This window comes from Lampris incognitus, chromosome 6 (assembly GCF_029633865.1).
Source record: "Lampris incognitus isolate fLamInc1 chromosome 6, fLamInc1.hap2, whole genome shotgun sequence".
Classification (NCBI taxonomy): Eukaryota; Metazoa; Chordata; class Actinopteri; order Lampriformes; family Lampridae; genus Lampris; species Lampris incognitus.
The window spans coordinates 52,956,804-52,972,136 of record NC_079216.1 but is presented as its reverse complement, the minus strand read 5'-3'; the positions used below and the strand labels follow the sequence as shown (position 1 = coordinate 52,972,136).

At 49.6% G+C, this 15,333-nt stretch overlaps 1 protein-coding gene across 1 annotated transcript in view; it reads left to right on the top strand.

Moving 5' to 3' along the window:
- The window catches only part of shank2b (SH3 and multiple ankyrin repeat domains 2b), a 251,559-nt gene that overhangs the window by 48,249 nt on the left and 187,977 nt on the right, over positions 1 to 15,333 (top strand). The window contains 2 exon segments of the mRNA XM_056282438.1: positions 14,191 to 14,299; positions 14,660 to 14,811. Coding sequence (XP_056138413.1) covers positions 14,191 to 14,299; positions 14,660 to 14,811 — 261 coding nt within the window.

Sequence of the window (15,333 nt, the reverse complement as noted above, 5' to 3'; positions counted from 1 at the left end):
GGGAAAGGGAGGGGCTGGGGAAGCAGGGGGCGGCTCGCCATGGGGGCAGGGCAAGACCAACAGGGCGGTCTAAGTCCAGGTGAGCAGGCTTGGGGCGGTCCACAGAGACCCGCTCCAGCCTGCTGCCAACTTCCGCCACAAAGTGCTTATCTCCAGTGTCCCGTACCCGAAATGGGCCGTCGTAGGGTGGCTGCAGGGGACCGCGGTGTGCGTCGTGATGGATGAAAACATACGCCGCCGACCGCAGCTCCATGGGGACATAGGACTGAGAGCCGCCATGCTGAGAAGTGGGGACCGGTGCAAAAGCCCTGGCTTCCTCCTGCAGCGCAGTCCATTGGCATCTGGCGGACCAGGGAGCTGTGGCGGTGGGAAGGAAATCCCCTGGGACCCGAAGTGGCTGTCCGTAGACCAGTTCGGCGGATGAGGACTGGAGGTCCTCCTTGGGAGCCGTCCTGAGCCCAAGCATGACCCAGGGCAGTTTGTCGACCCAGCGGTCGTCCTTGAGGGTAGCCCGCAATGCGGCCTTCATCGAGCGATGGAACCTCTTGACCAATCCATTCGCCTGAGGGTGATATGCTGTGGTGCGATGGAGCCTCACCCCTAAACCCGCGCCGATCTCCTCCCAGAGCGCTGACGTGAATTGCGGCCCTCTGTCCGAGGAGAGGTCAGATGGGGTGCCAAAGCGGGGCGACCCAGGTTCCGATGAACGCTCGGGCAACCTCAGGCGCTGTCGTGGACGAAAACGGGACGGCCTCTGGCCATCACGTGGTCCTGTCGACCATGGTGAGCAGATATGTGAAACCACGGGAGGGGGGTAGGGGGCCTACCAGGTCCACATTCACGTGGTCGAACCTCCTCTCAGGTACCGTGAAAGGTATCAGGGGCGCTTTGACGTGCCGGAGCACTTTGGAGCGTTGGCACTCCACACAGGTGTCAGCCCAGTCCCTCACATCCTTTCTGAGTCCATGCCAGACAAACTTTGCTGCCACCAACCTCTGTGAAGGCTTTCTGCCAGGGTGAGACAGCCCATGGACTGCGTCGAAGACCTGTCGCCTCCAAGCAGTCGGAACGACTGGTCGGGGCTGACCCGTAGAGACGTCGCACAGGAGCGTGGCGCCGGCGTCGCCGAAAGCCACATCCTCCAACTGCAGCCCTGTGTCGGCGGTCCTGCATGCCTGCACTCCTGGGTCGGCGGCCTGGTCAGCCGCCATGTGGCTGTAGTCGAGTCCCAAATGGGCGGCACCAGCGATGGCCCGGGAGAGACAGTCAGCGACCGGGTTGGACTTCCCAGCGACATGCCTCACGTTGGTGGTAAACTCTGAGATGTAGGCCAACTGTCGCTGCTGGCGGGCTGACCACGGCTCTGCCACCTTGGCCATCGCGAACACCAGCGGTTTGTGATCGACGAAAGCCGTGAACTGACGGCCCTCCAGTAGGAAACGAAAGTGCCTAACAGCAAGGAAAAGGCCAAGCAGCTCACGATCAAAGGTGCTGTATTTACGCTCTCTAAGGTTCAACTGCCGGCTGAAGAAGGCAAGCGGCCGCCACGCACCGCTCACTCACTGCTCGTAAACCGCGCTGACAGTGTAGTCCGAAGCATCCATCGTGATGGCAATGGGCACTCCAGAACCAGGTTGTGCCAGCATCGCCGCGTCAGCCAGGGCGGCCTTCACATCCTTAAAAGCTGTTTCCCTCTCTGCAGACCAGTCCACAGCGTGTTTGGGGGCTGTGCCCTTCAGAGCCTCATATAGGGGGCGGAGGAGATCGGCAGCCCGGGGGATAAACCGGTGGTAGAAGGACACCATGCCAATGAACTCCCGGAGGGACTGGGCCGTGTGTGGGCGTGGAAAGTCTGCGACGGCCTCCACCTTAGATGGAAGGGGGGCCGCCCCGTCCTTGGTGACCCGGTGGCCCAGGAAGTCGATGGTGCTCAGACCAAACTGGCATTTGGCCGGGTTAACTATCAACCCGTGCAGGCTGAGTCTCTCGAAAAGGGCTCTGAGGTGGGACAAGTGCTCGGACACGGAGGTGCTAGCGACCAGGATGTCATCCAGGTACACAAAGAGGAAAGGCAGGTCCCGCAACACTGAGTCCATGAGGCGTTGGAAGGACTGCGCGGCGTTCTTAAGCCCAAACGGCATGTGCAGGAACTCGAACAGTCCGAACGGAGTTGTCCCAGCCGTCTTGGGGACATCAGCGGGATGGATGGGCACCTGGTGGTATCCATGGATGAGGTCCACCTTGGAAAAGATCACTTTCCCAGCCAGGTGGGCGGAGAAATCTTGGATGTGAGGGACTGGGTAGCGGTCCGGTGTTGTTGTGTCATTGAGCCGACGGTAGTCACCACATGGACGCCACCCACCGCCAGGCTTAGGCACTATGTGGAGGGGTGAAGCCCACGGGCTGCTGGAGCGACGGATGATGCCGAGGCACTCCATGTTCTCAAACTCCGCCTTGGCGACAGAGAGCTTGGTCGGGTCGAGGCGCCGAGCTCGGGCGTGCACCGGCGGGCCGGTGGTGACGATGTGGTGCTCAACCCCATGTTTGGTTGTAGATGACGAGAATGTGGGCTGAGTGAGGTCAGGGAACTCGGAGAGAAGATGGAGAAACATGTCCTCATTGGAGAGCATGCTGGACAGCCTGACGGAGCCTGTATCGCTGAGTGCACACGCGTGTGAAGCGAAGGTGACGGCGTCAATCAGTCGTCGATTCCTGACGTCCACCAGCAGCCCATGAGCACAAAGAAAATCTGCACCGAGGAGGGGAAATGCCACGTCGGCGGTGACAAAATCCCAGCTGAACCGCTGTCCGTTAAAACACATGTCAATGTGCCTCGTGCCGTACGTACGGATAGAGCTGCCGTTAGCAGCTTCCATGGGAGGGCCGTGAGCGCCCGACAGGGCGTCCACACTCGATGCAGGTACGACACTCCTCTGCGCCCCAGTGTTGCACAGAAAACGCCACCCGAGATGGAGTCTCGCAGGAAAAGTAGCCTGTTGTCCTCCACGCCGACGCCCATGGCCACTAGTGAGCGCCGGCCTTGGCATTTCCTGACGAGCTGAAATTGCACGGGGAGGTGCACTTTTTCGCCTTGGCCCCGAACTTTGCATGGTAAAAGCACAGGCCGGGCTCCTGTCACCGACCGGGGGTTGCCACGGCGACCCCCATGGAGTCACCAGGTGGTGGCGTGTGGGGGTGGGCAGGGGTGAGCGCGGACGCGCAGTGCTGCTGTTGGCTGGCCAGGAAGAACTTGTCAGCTTCTTCAGCTAGCTTGCAGCAATCGGTAATGCTGGTATTAGCCAAAGCGGTCCGCACCTGAGCAGGCAGTTGTCGCAGAAATAGTTGTACAAAGAGGAAATCAGGTGTGTGCGCCGGTCCCAGCAGATTCAGCATTTTGTCCATGAGCTCGGATGGCTTGCTGTCACCCAAGCCTTGCAGAGAAGAGACGGTGGGCCCTCTCGGCGTCGGAAAGTTAAAAAATCATCAAGAGGTGGTCTTTGAGCCCCTTGTATTTGTCTGCCGCCGGAGGATTTGTAAGGAGACTCACCACTCTAGTTGCAGTCGAACATCTGAGCGCCGACACCACGTAGTGGTATTTAGTAGCATCATCCGTTATTTTGCAGATAGCAAACTGCGTTTCCGCCTGGGTGAACCATTTCATTGCCGATGACTCCCAGAACTCTGGCAATTTGAGAGAACCCGCGTTGATTTCGTCAACCATGTTCGTTCGAAAGATTGTCTCTGATAACTACCGAGAGACAAACGTCGGGGTCACCAGTGTTGAGGAGCTCAAGCAGGAGTCGTGACAACTTTCTCTTTCGGCTACACAACGTGCACCATTTATTCCTTCCACCATTACAACAACAACCCAAAAAACCCGCGCAGCGGAAGTGTGTCACTGTAAACCCGAACCGAGGAAACAGCAGCTGTAAACAAACGTTCCTACTAGCTCAATAAGGGGAATTATGTAGCCCCATAACCACTACAATATCTCAGTTTCTATTCAAGCTAGAAAGCTGATTTTGGTGTCTAATCTTAGGTTTTTGGGCTCAAGGAAGTCAACTGAATCAGTGAAATTTCCATCATTTACTTATTTATTGTCAAATCCAAGATGGTGTCCATCCTACGGCGATGTCCCTTTGTTGTCACGTATCGGGAAGGAACCCAAAAGCAGACGGGACAACCAGGTAAGGGAAGAATCCAGTCTTTATTGAAGTGACCGATCTCGGGGGTAGAGCAGGAGGTGGCTCTGTGGCAGGTTGGCAGGCAGGCAGAAGTCCATGAATGGCGACGTTCCAGCGAAGACTGGTCCATATTTGAGGCCTTTTAAGGGTGAGGGCGGTTGCCGGGGTGAAGGGGGGCTCAGCAGGTGTCAGCTGGTGTAGCAGGTGTCAGCTGGTGTAGCAGGTGTCAAGGGCGATCGCTTTGATGTCAAGGGCGAGAGGCTGTGACAGTACCCCCCCTCCGAGGGGCACCACCGGGCGACCTACCAGGCCCATCAGGGTGCGTCATGTGGAAGTCCCGGATGAGGTTCGCGTCCAGGACAAGGCAACGAGGGACCCAACACCTCTCCTCCGGGCCATATCCCTCCCAGTCCACGAGATACTGCAGGCCACGACCACAGCGACGAGAGTCCAGGAGACGACAAACGATGTAAGCCGGATGATCGTTGATCATACGAGGAGGTGGGGGCGGGGGGGCCGGAGGAACTAGAGGGCTGGTAGAGACAGGTTTGAGGCAGGACACATGGAAGGAAGGGTGAAACCGGAGAGTGCGGGGCAGCTTCAGACAGACCACAGAGGGGTTAATGACTTTGACAATGGGAAAGGGACCAATATACCTGGGGGACAGTTTTTTAGCATCCGATCTCAAGGGTAGATCCTTGGTAGGGAGCCATACCTGGTCACCGGGGGAGTAGTCCGGAGCAGGGGTGCGATGACGATCCGCCAAGCGCTGGTAACGGCCGGAGGCCCTGAGCAGTGCAGCACGGGCTCACCGCCAGGTCCGACGGCACCGACGGACATGGGCCTGGACAGATGGAACCGGAATGTCTACCACTTGAGAAGGAAAAAGGGGGGGGGGCTGATAGCCGTAAAGGCATTGAAAAGGGGACAACCCAGTAGCAGACGATGGCAAGGTGTTATGGACATATTCTACCCAGGGAAGTTGTGAGGATCAAGAGGATGGGTTGGCAGACACCAGACAGCGGAGGACAGTCTCCAATGCCTGGATGGCCCTCTCGGCCTGGCCATTGGTCTGAGGATGGAACCCCGATGACAGGCTGACGGTGGCACCGATGGCAGAGCAGAAAGCCTTCCAGACAGCAGAAGTGAACTGGGGGCCACGGTCAGACACTATATCACGGGGAAGACCGTGGACCCGGAAAACCTCCCTGACCAGCAGATCCGCAGTCTCTCGGGCTGAAGGCAGTTTGGACAAGGGCAAAAAGTGAGCAAATTTATTGAAGCGATCAACGACAGTCAGTACAACGGTGTTACCATCGGAGGCGGGCAGACCAGAGATGAAATCCAAGGACAGATGCGACCAGGGACGGTGTGGAACAGGCAGGGGGCGCAGCAGACCGGCACTGGCCCGAGTGGAGGGCTTATTCTGGGCACAAACAGGACAGGCAGAAACAAAAGACCCAGTATCCTCCATCATGGAAGGCCACCAGAACCGCCTGTGGAGGAAGGCTAGGGTACGGGTTACTCCAGGATGGCAGGTAAGTTTGGAAGAGTGAGCCCACTGCAACATGCTAGATCTAACAGCGTCTGGAACAAACAAGCACCCGGGGGGACCATTACCTGGGTCAGGCTGAGTCTGTTGTGCTGCCATGACCTCCCTTTCAATGTTCCAGGTGACAGCCGCAGCCGCAACCACACAGGTAGAGGGAACGATGGTGTCAGGTTGGAGCTTGGGCTCAGACTCCTCCCCATGCACACGAGACAGAGCATCGGGCTTGGCATTCCTGGAGCCAGGTCTGTACGTCAAAGAAACATTAAAACGACCAAAAAAGAGCGCCCACCTGGCTTGGCGTGCGGTGAGTTGCTTTGCTGACTGGATGTATTCCAGGTTCTTATGGTCAGTCCACACTATGAAAGGAAGCTCAGACCCCTCCAGAAAATGTCGCCATTCCTCCAGTGCCAATTTCACCGCCAGGAGCTCACGATTCCCCACATCATAGTTCCTCTCAGCTGGGGAGAGACGGCGAGACAGGAAGGCACAGGGGTGTGTCTTGCCATCCTCACTGGAGCGCTGAGAAAGGACTGCCCCCACCCCAATCTCAGAGGCGTCCACTTCTACGACGAACTGCTTGGTTGGGTCTGGCTGGATGAGGATAGGAGCTGTGGTGAAGCGGTGCTTGAGGGCTTGGAAAGCTGCCTCTGCTACAGGGGTCCACAGGAACGGTCTGGAGGTGGAGGTAAGAGCGGTTAGTGGGGCCGCAACGCGGCTGTAGTTGCGGATGAACCGTCTGTAGAAGTTGGCAAACCCGAGGAACCTCTGAAGCTGCTTACGGCTGGTCGGAATTGGCCACTCAAGAACCGCTCTGACCTTGGCGGGGTCCATTCTCACCTGCCCATCGGCCACGATGTAGCCCAGGAAGGTGACTGAAGGGGCATGGAATTCGCACTTCTCTGCTTTTACGAAAAGGCGGTTCTCCAGAAGCCGTTGAAGGACTTGGCGGACGTGCATGACATGCTCTGACAGGTCTCTGGAAAAAATCAGGATATCATCCAGGTAAACAAAAACGAAACAATCCAACATGTCACGTAGGACGTCATTGACCAGACTCTGGAAGACAGCTGGGGCATTAGTGAGACCAAACGGCATCACCAGATATTCAAAATGCCCCAGGGGGGTGTTGAAGGCAGTCTTCCATTCATCTCCGTCTCGAACCCGGACCAGGTGGTAAGCATTGCGGAGGTCTAGTTTAGTGAACACTTTGGCTCCCTGGAGAGAATCAAAAGCGGAAGTCATGAGGGGCAGAGGGTACTTATTCTTGACTGTGATGTTATTGAGGCCTCTATAGTCAATACACGGCCGGAGGGTCTTGTCTTTCTTGGCCACAAAAAAGAACCCTGCACCAAGGGGTGATGATGATGGGCGAATAAGACCAGCAGCCAAGGAGTCCTTGATGTACCTCTCCATGGACTCCCGCTCAGGCTTGGAGAGGCTATATAGGCGGCTGCTGGGGAGGGGAGCGCCCGGCAGCAGGTCAATAGCGCAATCATAGGGGCGATGAGGAGGCAGGGAGAGAGCTTGCTGCTTGTTGAACACGGCTTGGAGGTCATGGTACTCTGGAGGCACCAGTGACAGGTCAGAGGTCTCAGAGCTTGACACCTGACAGGGGACAGACTGAGGCAGAGCCGACTGGAGGCATATGGCATGACAGACAGGAGTCCAACTTGAAATTCTGGCCGATGACCAATCAATATGGGGACTATGCTTAACCAGCCAGAGATGACCAAGTATAATGGGAACAAATGGAGAATTGATAACGAAAAAACTTAACTCCTCTTGATGGTTTCCCGACAACAGGAGGCGCACAGGCTCGGTCTTAGAGGTTATCCGGGCCAGGAGACATCCATCCAGGGCATTAGCTTCAAGAGGCTGGTCCAGACTCACAGTGGCAAGACCTAGCTGCTTCACAACACTTGCATCCAAAAAGCTTTCATCAGCTCCAGAGTCAATTAAAGCCAAAAGTTTAGTGGACTGACCTTTAAAACTGATGGTAGCTTGCAACTGGGTACATGGACGAGGAGACAGAGGGCAGTCAGTTGGGCTCAGGAGGATCCTCCCCCTCCCTCGTGAGCCTGCTAGTTTGACGGAACGGTGAGGGCAGGAGGCGAGAAAATGACCAGGCTGACCACAATACAAGCAGCTGTTCTCGGTGATGCGGCGTTGATGCTCCTCCGGGTTGAGCCAGAAGCGGCCGAGTTGCATTGGCTCCGAAGCTGGGGAAGAGTCACGCCTCGGGCTTTCTCGGAGGACGACAACCTCAGTCGAGCGAGCTCGGCCCCCAGAGTTTGGAGATGTGGCCCGTGGTAAGTTGTTGTGACCAGGAAAGCGGCGCGTCCTCTCTCGCCTCCGCTCCCGGAGACGGTTGTCCACACGAATGGCCAGGGTAACCAATTCCTCCAACCCTCCAGGCTCGGGGTAGGAAACCAATTCGTTCTTTATGGATTCGCTTAGCCCGTTGGAAAAGCCGGCCTGGAGGGACTCGTTGTTCCATCCGCTCTCCGCTGATAGCGTACGGAACTCAACTGAGTAGTCAGTGACGCTGCGGGAACCCTGGCGGAGAGAGATCAGTCTTTTTGATGCATCTTTTCCCCGCACGGGATGATCAAAAACCTGGCGAAAAGCAGTGGTGAACTTAGCGTCGGATGAGGAAGTGGAGGCCCGCATCTCCCACACCGCTGTAGCCCAATCCATTGCGCTTCCCCGGAGAAGACCCATGATGTAAGCGACTTTGGCTCCATCCGTGGAATATGACTGGGGCTGCTGGTTAAACACAATCTCACATTGCATCAAAAAAGGGCGACAAAGTCCAAAATCTCCATCATACTTATCAGGCGGGGCAACCCATGGTTCCTTAGCTGAAGTTGATGGCGCTGGGGGTGGCGGAGCTGGAGGGGCGGATCCCGGGCTAGCGGAGGCACTAAGTTGGGTCTGGATTCCGGAGATCTTTGAGCTGAGCCCACAGAGGGCATCAGCCATCCCCTGTAGCACCTGGCTGTGCTGGCCGAGGACCGATTCCTGGTTGGCTACAGCCTGGCAGACCGTGGCCAGGTCTGTGGTGGAATGGTCTGCTGGGTCCATAGTGGCTGGAACGTACTGTCACGTATTGGGAAGGAACCCAAAAGCAGACGGGGCAACCAGGTAAGGGAAGAATCCAGTCTTTATTGAAGTGACCGATCTCGGGGGTAGAGCAGGAGGTGGCTCTGTGGCAGGTAGGCAGGCAGGCAGAGGTCTATGAATGGCGACGTTCCAGCAAAGACTGGTCCATAGTGGAGGCCTTTTAAGGGTGAGGGCAATTGCCAGGGTGAAGGGGGGGTCAGCAGGTGTCAGCTGGTGTAGCAGGTGTCAGCTGGCATAGCAGGTGTCAGCTGGTGTAGCAGGTGTCAAGGGCGATCGCTTTGATGTCAAGGGCAAGAGGCTGTGACAATTGTACTAAATTAGATAAAAACAACAAATTTGCCTTTTTTTGTGAAAGGGAACATAACTGTCACATTTAATGTGAAAAATGGAAGACATTTATTAAACATGTTTCTATTATGTAAATAACCACACAGTAGTCAAGTAATCCAGTAAGACAGGTTTATCTTTCAGTTAAGCATACTGTATGTTGTTTATAGCAGCATATATACATGATGACAAGCAGCAGTAAAAAGTTGCACTTAGTATCCAATTGAAAAAAAAAGTTACTCTATGTTGTGCCAGTAGGTAAATAGAGAGTAAGGAAAAGCTGCTAAATTCCCCAAAAACATCTACAACAAAACAAAACAAATACAGGTGATGATAAAGGAATTTAAATAATACTTGATGATCTATTCATCAGCATTGTCATCTTCTGGAATGTACTCACTTGTTGTGTTTGCACAGTCTCCACCATAACATTTGCAGAGAGGAGTGCAAGGCAGGTGATTCTTTGAGCAGCTGCACTGTCCCTTGCAACCTACTTTGCAGCTACATTTGATTAGCTCAAGTACGGCCTGTGGTGCAGGGAGGGCAAGACACCTGACTGGAACATATCCGCCACTCACTGAACTCCATCCATTCTGTTCGATTGGTGGAAGCTCAGGGCAATTCGTCTTGTATGACTTATCTCGCATTGTGACATAATTGGAACATAGGATATGGGGTAGCAATGCAGCACGAGTTGGAGGTAGCATCTCACCCTCCAGGTTCTTTGATCGGAATAGTTCCCATCTGAGTGATGGCAGGGTTGTTGGACCTTTTGAGCTGTAAACACAACACACAAAATTCTCTAATGCCTTCACCGGTGATGGGAGCTCACTATTGATAAGCTCAGGGGGAATGGAACCCTTGCCAAGGTCCTTGAAGCAGTCAATGGCAGGATCATCATCATCAAGCTTCAGGTATGCGTTGATCCACATCTTTTTGGAGATTCCAACAAATGTTCCTCCCCAGTCAGCACCAGAAAAATTGTGCAGGCCAAGTAATCCCTGACATTTCTGACGTCCAATAACTTGAACACGCTCAAAAACATTTATTTCCCGTTTCTTTGCACCTTTGCCTGTTGAAAATGTCAGAGAAGTTGGAGTTGCAATGCATTCACATGATACTAAATCAAGTAGCAGTAAGAGGACATCAGTATCGGGTGACCAAACACATATGTCTCGTGAGGCACCATTGGCAGCAGAGGCAAGGACTTGATGAGGTATTAGGGTATCAGCCTCTTCATGTGTGTGTGCCTCCACAAAATCACGTCCCTTGATGAAGGTGTCATAGATGACAACCAGTAGGAAAGAACTGTCCTTTGAGAAATACTCTAGCAGTCCCTGGCCTAACTCACATGTCAGCTTCTTCTTGGTCGATGATGCAGAGAGGAGATCCTTGATCGACATAGTGAGCTTCATCTCTGGATGGATTTCGTATTCTACAGAAGTAGTTGCTCTCTTCTGTCGAGTTTTCTTCTTTAATGACTCATCCATATATCGATCAAAGACAACTCGACCCTCATGATAGCCAGCCATCATTGTTTTGATGCGTTTGTTAAATGTGTCCTGAAGGTCTGACAGCTTCCGCATGGTTGGTGTCTTTTTCATGCTCTGAAGCACACCCATGGCATCAACTATTAGAACTTTGATAGGGACACCTGGAGGATCTTCTTGCATTGGATCAGGCTTTGGGACAGCTTCAAGGAGCTCTGCCTTGGCATCTTCAATTGCATGCATGAGACTAGCTTTGTCTGTAGGGATGTACAAGGTTCCATCCACAGCACACAGAGAGCGGGGAACCATTGACATTTCATAGTCTCCAATTGTCTCCTCAAGTTTGGGAACTAGACTTGGTCGACTGCCTTGGATGATGAGAAATCTTCCAAGCAGTTCACGTTCCTCACGCAACTTGATGACCTTGTCTCCAACACGTACCTTTGTTTTCTCCATCCAGTTTGAAAAGGTTTTCAACTTGAGTTTCTTCATTTTGTCCCACACTGAGAGTGTTGACGTAGCGATCAAACGTTCAGAAACAAACTTCTCAAAGCGCTTCTGACCCTTTTCCGCAAACTGGAGAATGTTGGCTTTTAAATCTAGCGGGCATGGTTTAAATTTAGCCCACCTTAGCTTACTGTTAGTAGTCCAAAATTGTTGGATCAGGGCATGCCAGACTGAAAGATTAGACCTAATAATGGGAAAACAATGTAAATATGTGTCAAAATATGTGTAAACATTGGCTTATAAATCTTTCAGGCTTGTTTTAAATTTCACCTGAATGATAAAAAATTAAAATAAAAGTATCACTTACCAGGTAGTTGCTTTCAGCAATTCCATGAATGTGATTCTCAAAATGTTGACTCTTCAGATCTATTGTGGTGTTTGTTTGTTTTGTTGTTGTTGTTTTCATATTGACCTATTTTTATTTTATTTTATCTTGAGTACTGTTCTTTTTTGTTTTCAGTCAGCTACAAACACAGCTGTGCTTTAATTATGATCTCACCTGTTTGAAATGAACCAAATTAACAAGGATTATGCCACAATGGCCACATTTCAACCCTTATTTTTTCAGTCAGAACAGGAATGTCTTTCAGAATGGTCAACACCTTCAGTAAAGTATTAATTGTCACTGGATGCCCATGAAAAATAATTGTAAAAGTTATATTGGCCAAGAAAAGAGCAGGAGTGGAAAGAGGAGAGTAATGATGAATGAGATAGGCACAAGGGTCAGTCCGGGGTGTCCCAGGTGAGGAACCAAAAGTCAGACAAATACTCTTCTAGCTGTTTTAATAGTGTTATAAATCAACTCAGAATATTTTGAAACCTACAAAACAACTATAATATTATAAAAATTGGACATTAAAAACCACTTCAGCCCCAGGCAATTTTTTTGAATTTTCGCCCAAAATTACATGCCCAAAATAATTCAGTAATAGCTCCACAAGTACAGGGCCCAGATGCACAATTCTGGTGTCTATGTATAGGTAACACCTGAAAAAATGTACTTCAAGTGGACGTTTAGTTGTACCATCCACCAGGACAGAAGGACTGCAGATAAACTACAGCAGAAATTCAATTTTTTAGGTTCGCCTAAACAAAACTTACAATTTGAGTGTGAATAACATCAGTAATACCATTTACCAGCAGGCCACAGATATTTGGATCTGTTCTACAACTTCTCAACTGCATCTCCTCCAAATTTGGTGTTATACAACTGAAGCATAACAATTCTACAGCCATTTTAGTAGAGTGGTCCCAGGCGGACTTCTATTTTACTGTTCTGGGAGGTCCCAAAATAGATGGCCCCCCAGAATTGGGGGTGGGGGTCAGAAATCCTTGCAAAGAGTAGTGCATATTCAGTTAGGGGGAAAAGATGTAACCTGTGCTTGGCAGAAAAGTATTTTATTATTTGCAGACCTGATATGTCCACCTTGAATAATAGAAACGAATTGGCCACCAGCTCTAGACACTGAAAAAAATATCTCCTTTGTAACTATAAGTAAAACATCTTTATTATCTCCCCCATTAGATGATACACATATTAGATTTATTAGAGTTTTTTTTATATTTTTATTTTAAATATTTTCTTAAATATATATTTTTTAAATATTTTAACTACCTGTCCTTCCAACTGTGCCCCAACACCACCCCAGTATATAATTCACATAAGTTACCTTGTTATATTTTTAATGTACACCATTTCAACAGTTCCCTGATCCCTAAATGCTTTTCAAAACAAACCCCAGTACCATTGGTTGTAATGTTTTCTACCCCTCCATTGGTTGCTGTGCATCATAAGTACCCACTGCATTGGTTGTTATAGTTTGAATGTTTCCCCATCTGATTGGTCGCTGTCCAACCGAAATTAGGGGCGTGACGCTGGGCAACGTAACTGTATGATTCTTTGTGAAAACATATTAGCAGCTGATGAGGGCAAGACACACGAAACAGGCCTGTACTGCAATGCATTAAAATCTTTTGTCCTGTATCCGTGTTTTTATATATATAATATTATGTGTGTGTGTGTGTGTGTGTGTGTGTGTGTGTGTGTGTGTGTGTGTATAAGCAATCATCAAGTACAAGTACAGTACAAGTACAGGCTTGTACTGTCTCATAAAGAATTTATTTGGCTCACTGGATTATTTTGCTCCTTATTTGTTGAGCACTTTCCCTACAGTTGAGTGTTTCTTTATACAAAGTTACGCACACACACACACACACACACACACACACACACACACACACACACACACACACACACACACACACACACACACACACACACACACACACACACACATATATATATATATAATGGAGTATAAGTAGTAACAGGTTGAGCCTGTATGTGAGGCATGTCATTGAGGTTGTCAATCACAGCTTCCTTCAGTGACTTGGCCCTCTTGAGGACTTCAGATCCATCACACTTCAAGACATCTATGCATTATTTGTTTTGGAAAAGCATACTCCGTTTTGGCTGGACATTTAGACCTTTGGTTAACTTCTCCAACTGGACCCACCCAAGCCATTTTAAAACTGTTCGACTATCAAAAACCAATGTCTCAGAAATGTGTAATGTTTGACTGCTGAGCAGTGAATGAAAGTTTATATTCCTTCTCAGAAGATTAGTTTCCCTTATATTAATTATAGATGTATGGTGAACATAAACAAACATAGAATCTGATGTAAGCACACCAAAGCAGGACACACAACTGATGTATTATTTGGAAATTTGCAAAGGTATTTGTAAATTATTACAAATTATTACAAAGGTAGAACTTCAATAAAGCCATCTGCCTTTAAGACCCAGTTTATTGAAGTGGTTGTAGTATTAATTTTTCTCAGTATGGGTCAGTATTTGCATGAAGTAGACTACAATTAACAAGGAATTTTAATGGCAATTTATGCTTCTTTTCTTTTCTGTCCCCCTCTCCCTTGTCTCTTTCGACGTCTCTTTCTCTGTTTTTTTTTTTTTTTTTTTGTCTATCACTATTTCACAAACTGTCTGCAGGCTAATTTGAAGTGGTTTATGGAGAGCATTCAGCAACTAGAACTTGAAAGAGTGGAGAACATGTTGGATAGAGGCCTGGATCCCAACTACCATGACCCTGACACTGGGGGTAGAGTAACTATGGCTCAGTCTGCTTTATTACAGGTGTAGTTAGTTTAACCAGACAATGAGAAGGCCAGATATCCCAGTCTGTCTTTAAGTCAGTCAGCTGCAATGTCACCGTATGTAGAGATGAAGAAATCACAGCACAGACAAGAAAATGTTTCATTGCCTGGAGATTAGACAAGAAAGTTGAGCGTAATGGCCTTCTTGTTAACATACTCTGCAGTATCAGCACCATCAAAAGCAGATTTGGGAGAAATCCTCCCCAGTATGACCTGAGCTAAATTCTCGGTCTAATATTTTTTTGAGAGAAGCATCGAAATCTGTACTTGAAAGGTCACCACATTGTCTGTGTGTGTGTGTTTAGAGACCCCCCTGACCTTTTCAGCCCTGCTGGACAACATGTCATCCATCATCACAGCTCTGAAAAATGGAGGAGCTCATCTGGACTTCAGATCCCAGGATGGAATGACTGCCCTGCATAAGGCTGTCAGAGCCAAGAACCTCAGTGCAGTCAAAGTTAGTACTACACACACACATACACACACACACACACACACACACACACACACACACACACACACACACACACACACACATATATATATACACATATACATATATATGTATATACATATATATGTATATACATATATACACATATATATACACATATATACACATATATACACACACACACACACATATATATATATATATATATATTATATGTATGTGTGTGTGTGTGTATATATATATATATATATATATATATATATATATATATATATATATATATATATATATATATATATATATAATGGAGTATAAGTAGTAACAGGTTGAGCCTGTATGTGAGGCATGTCATTGAGGTTGTCAATCACATCTTCCTTCAGTGACTTGGCCCTCTTGAGGACTTCAGATCCATCACACTTCAAGAAATCTATGCATTATTTGTTTTGGAAAAGCATACTCCATTTTGGCTGGACATTTAGACCTTTGGTTAACTTCTCCAACTGGACCCACCCAAGCCATTTTAAA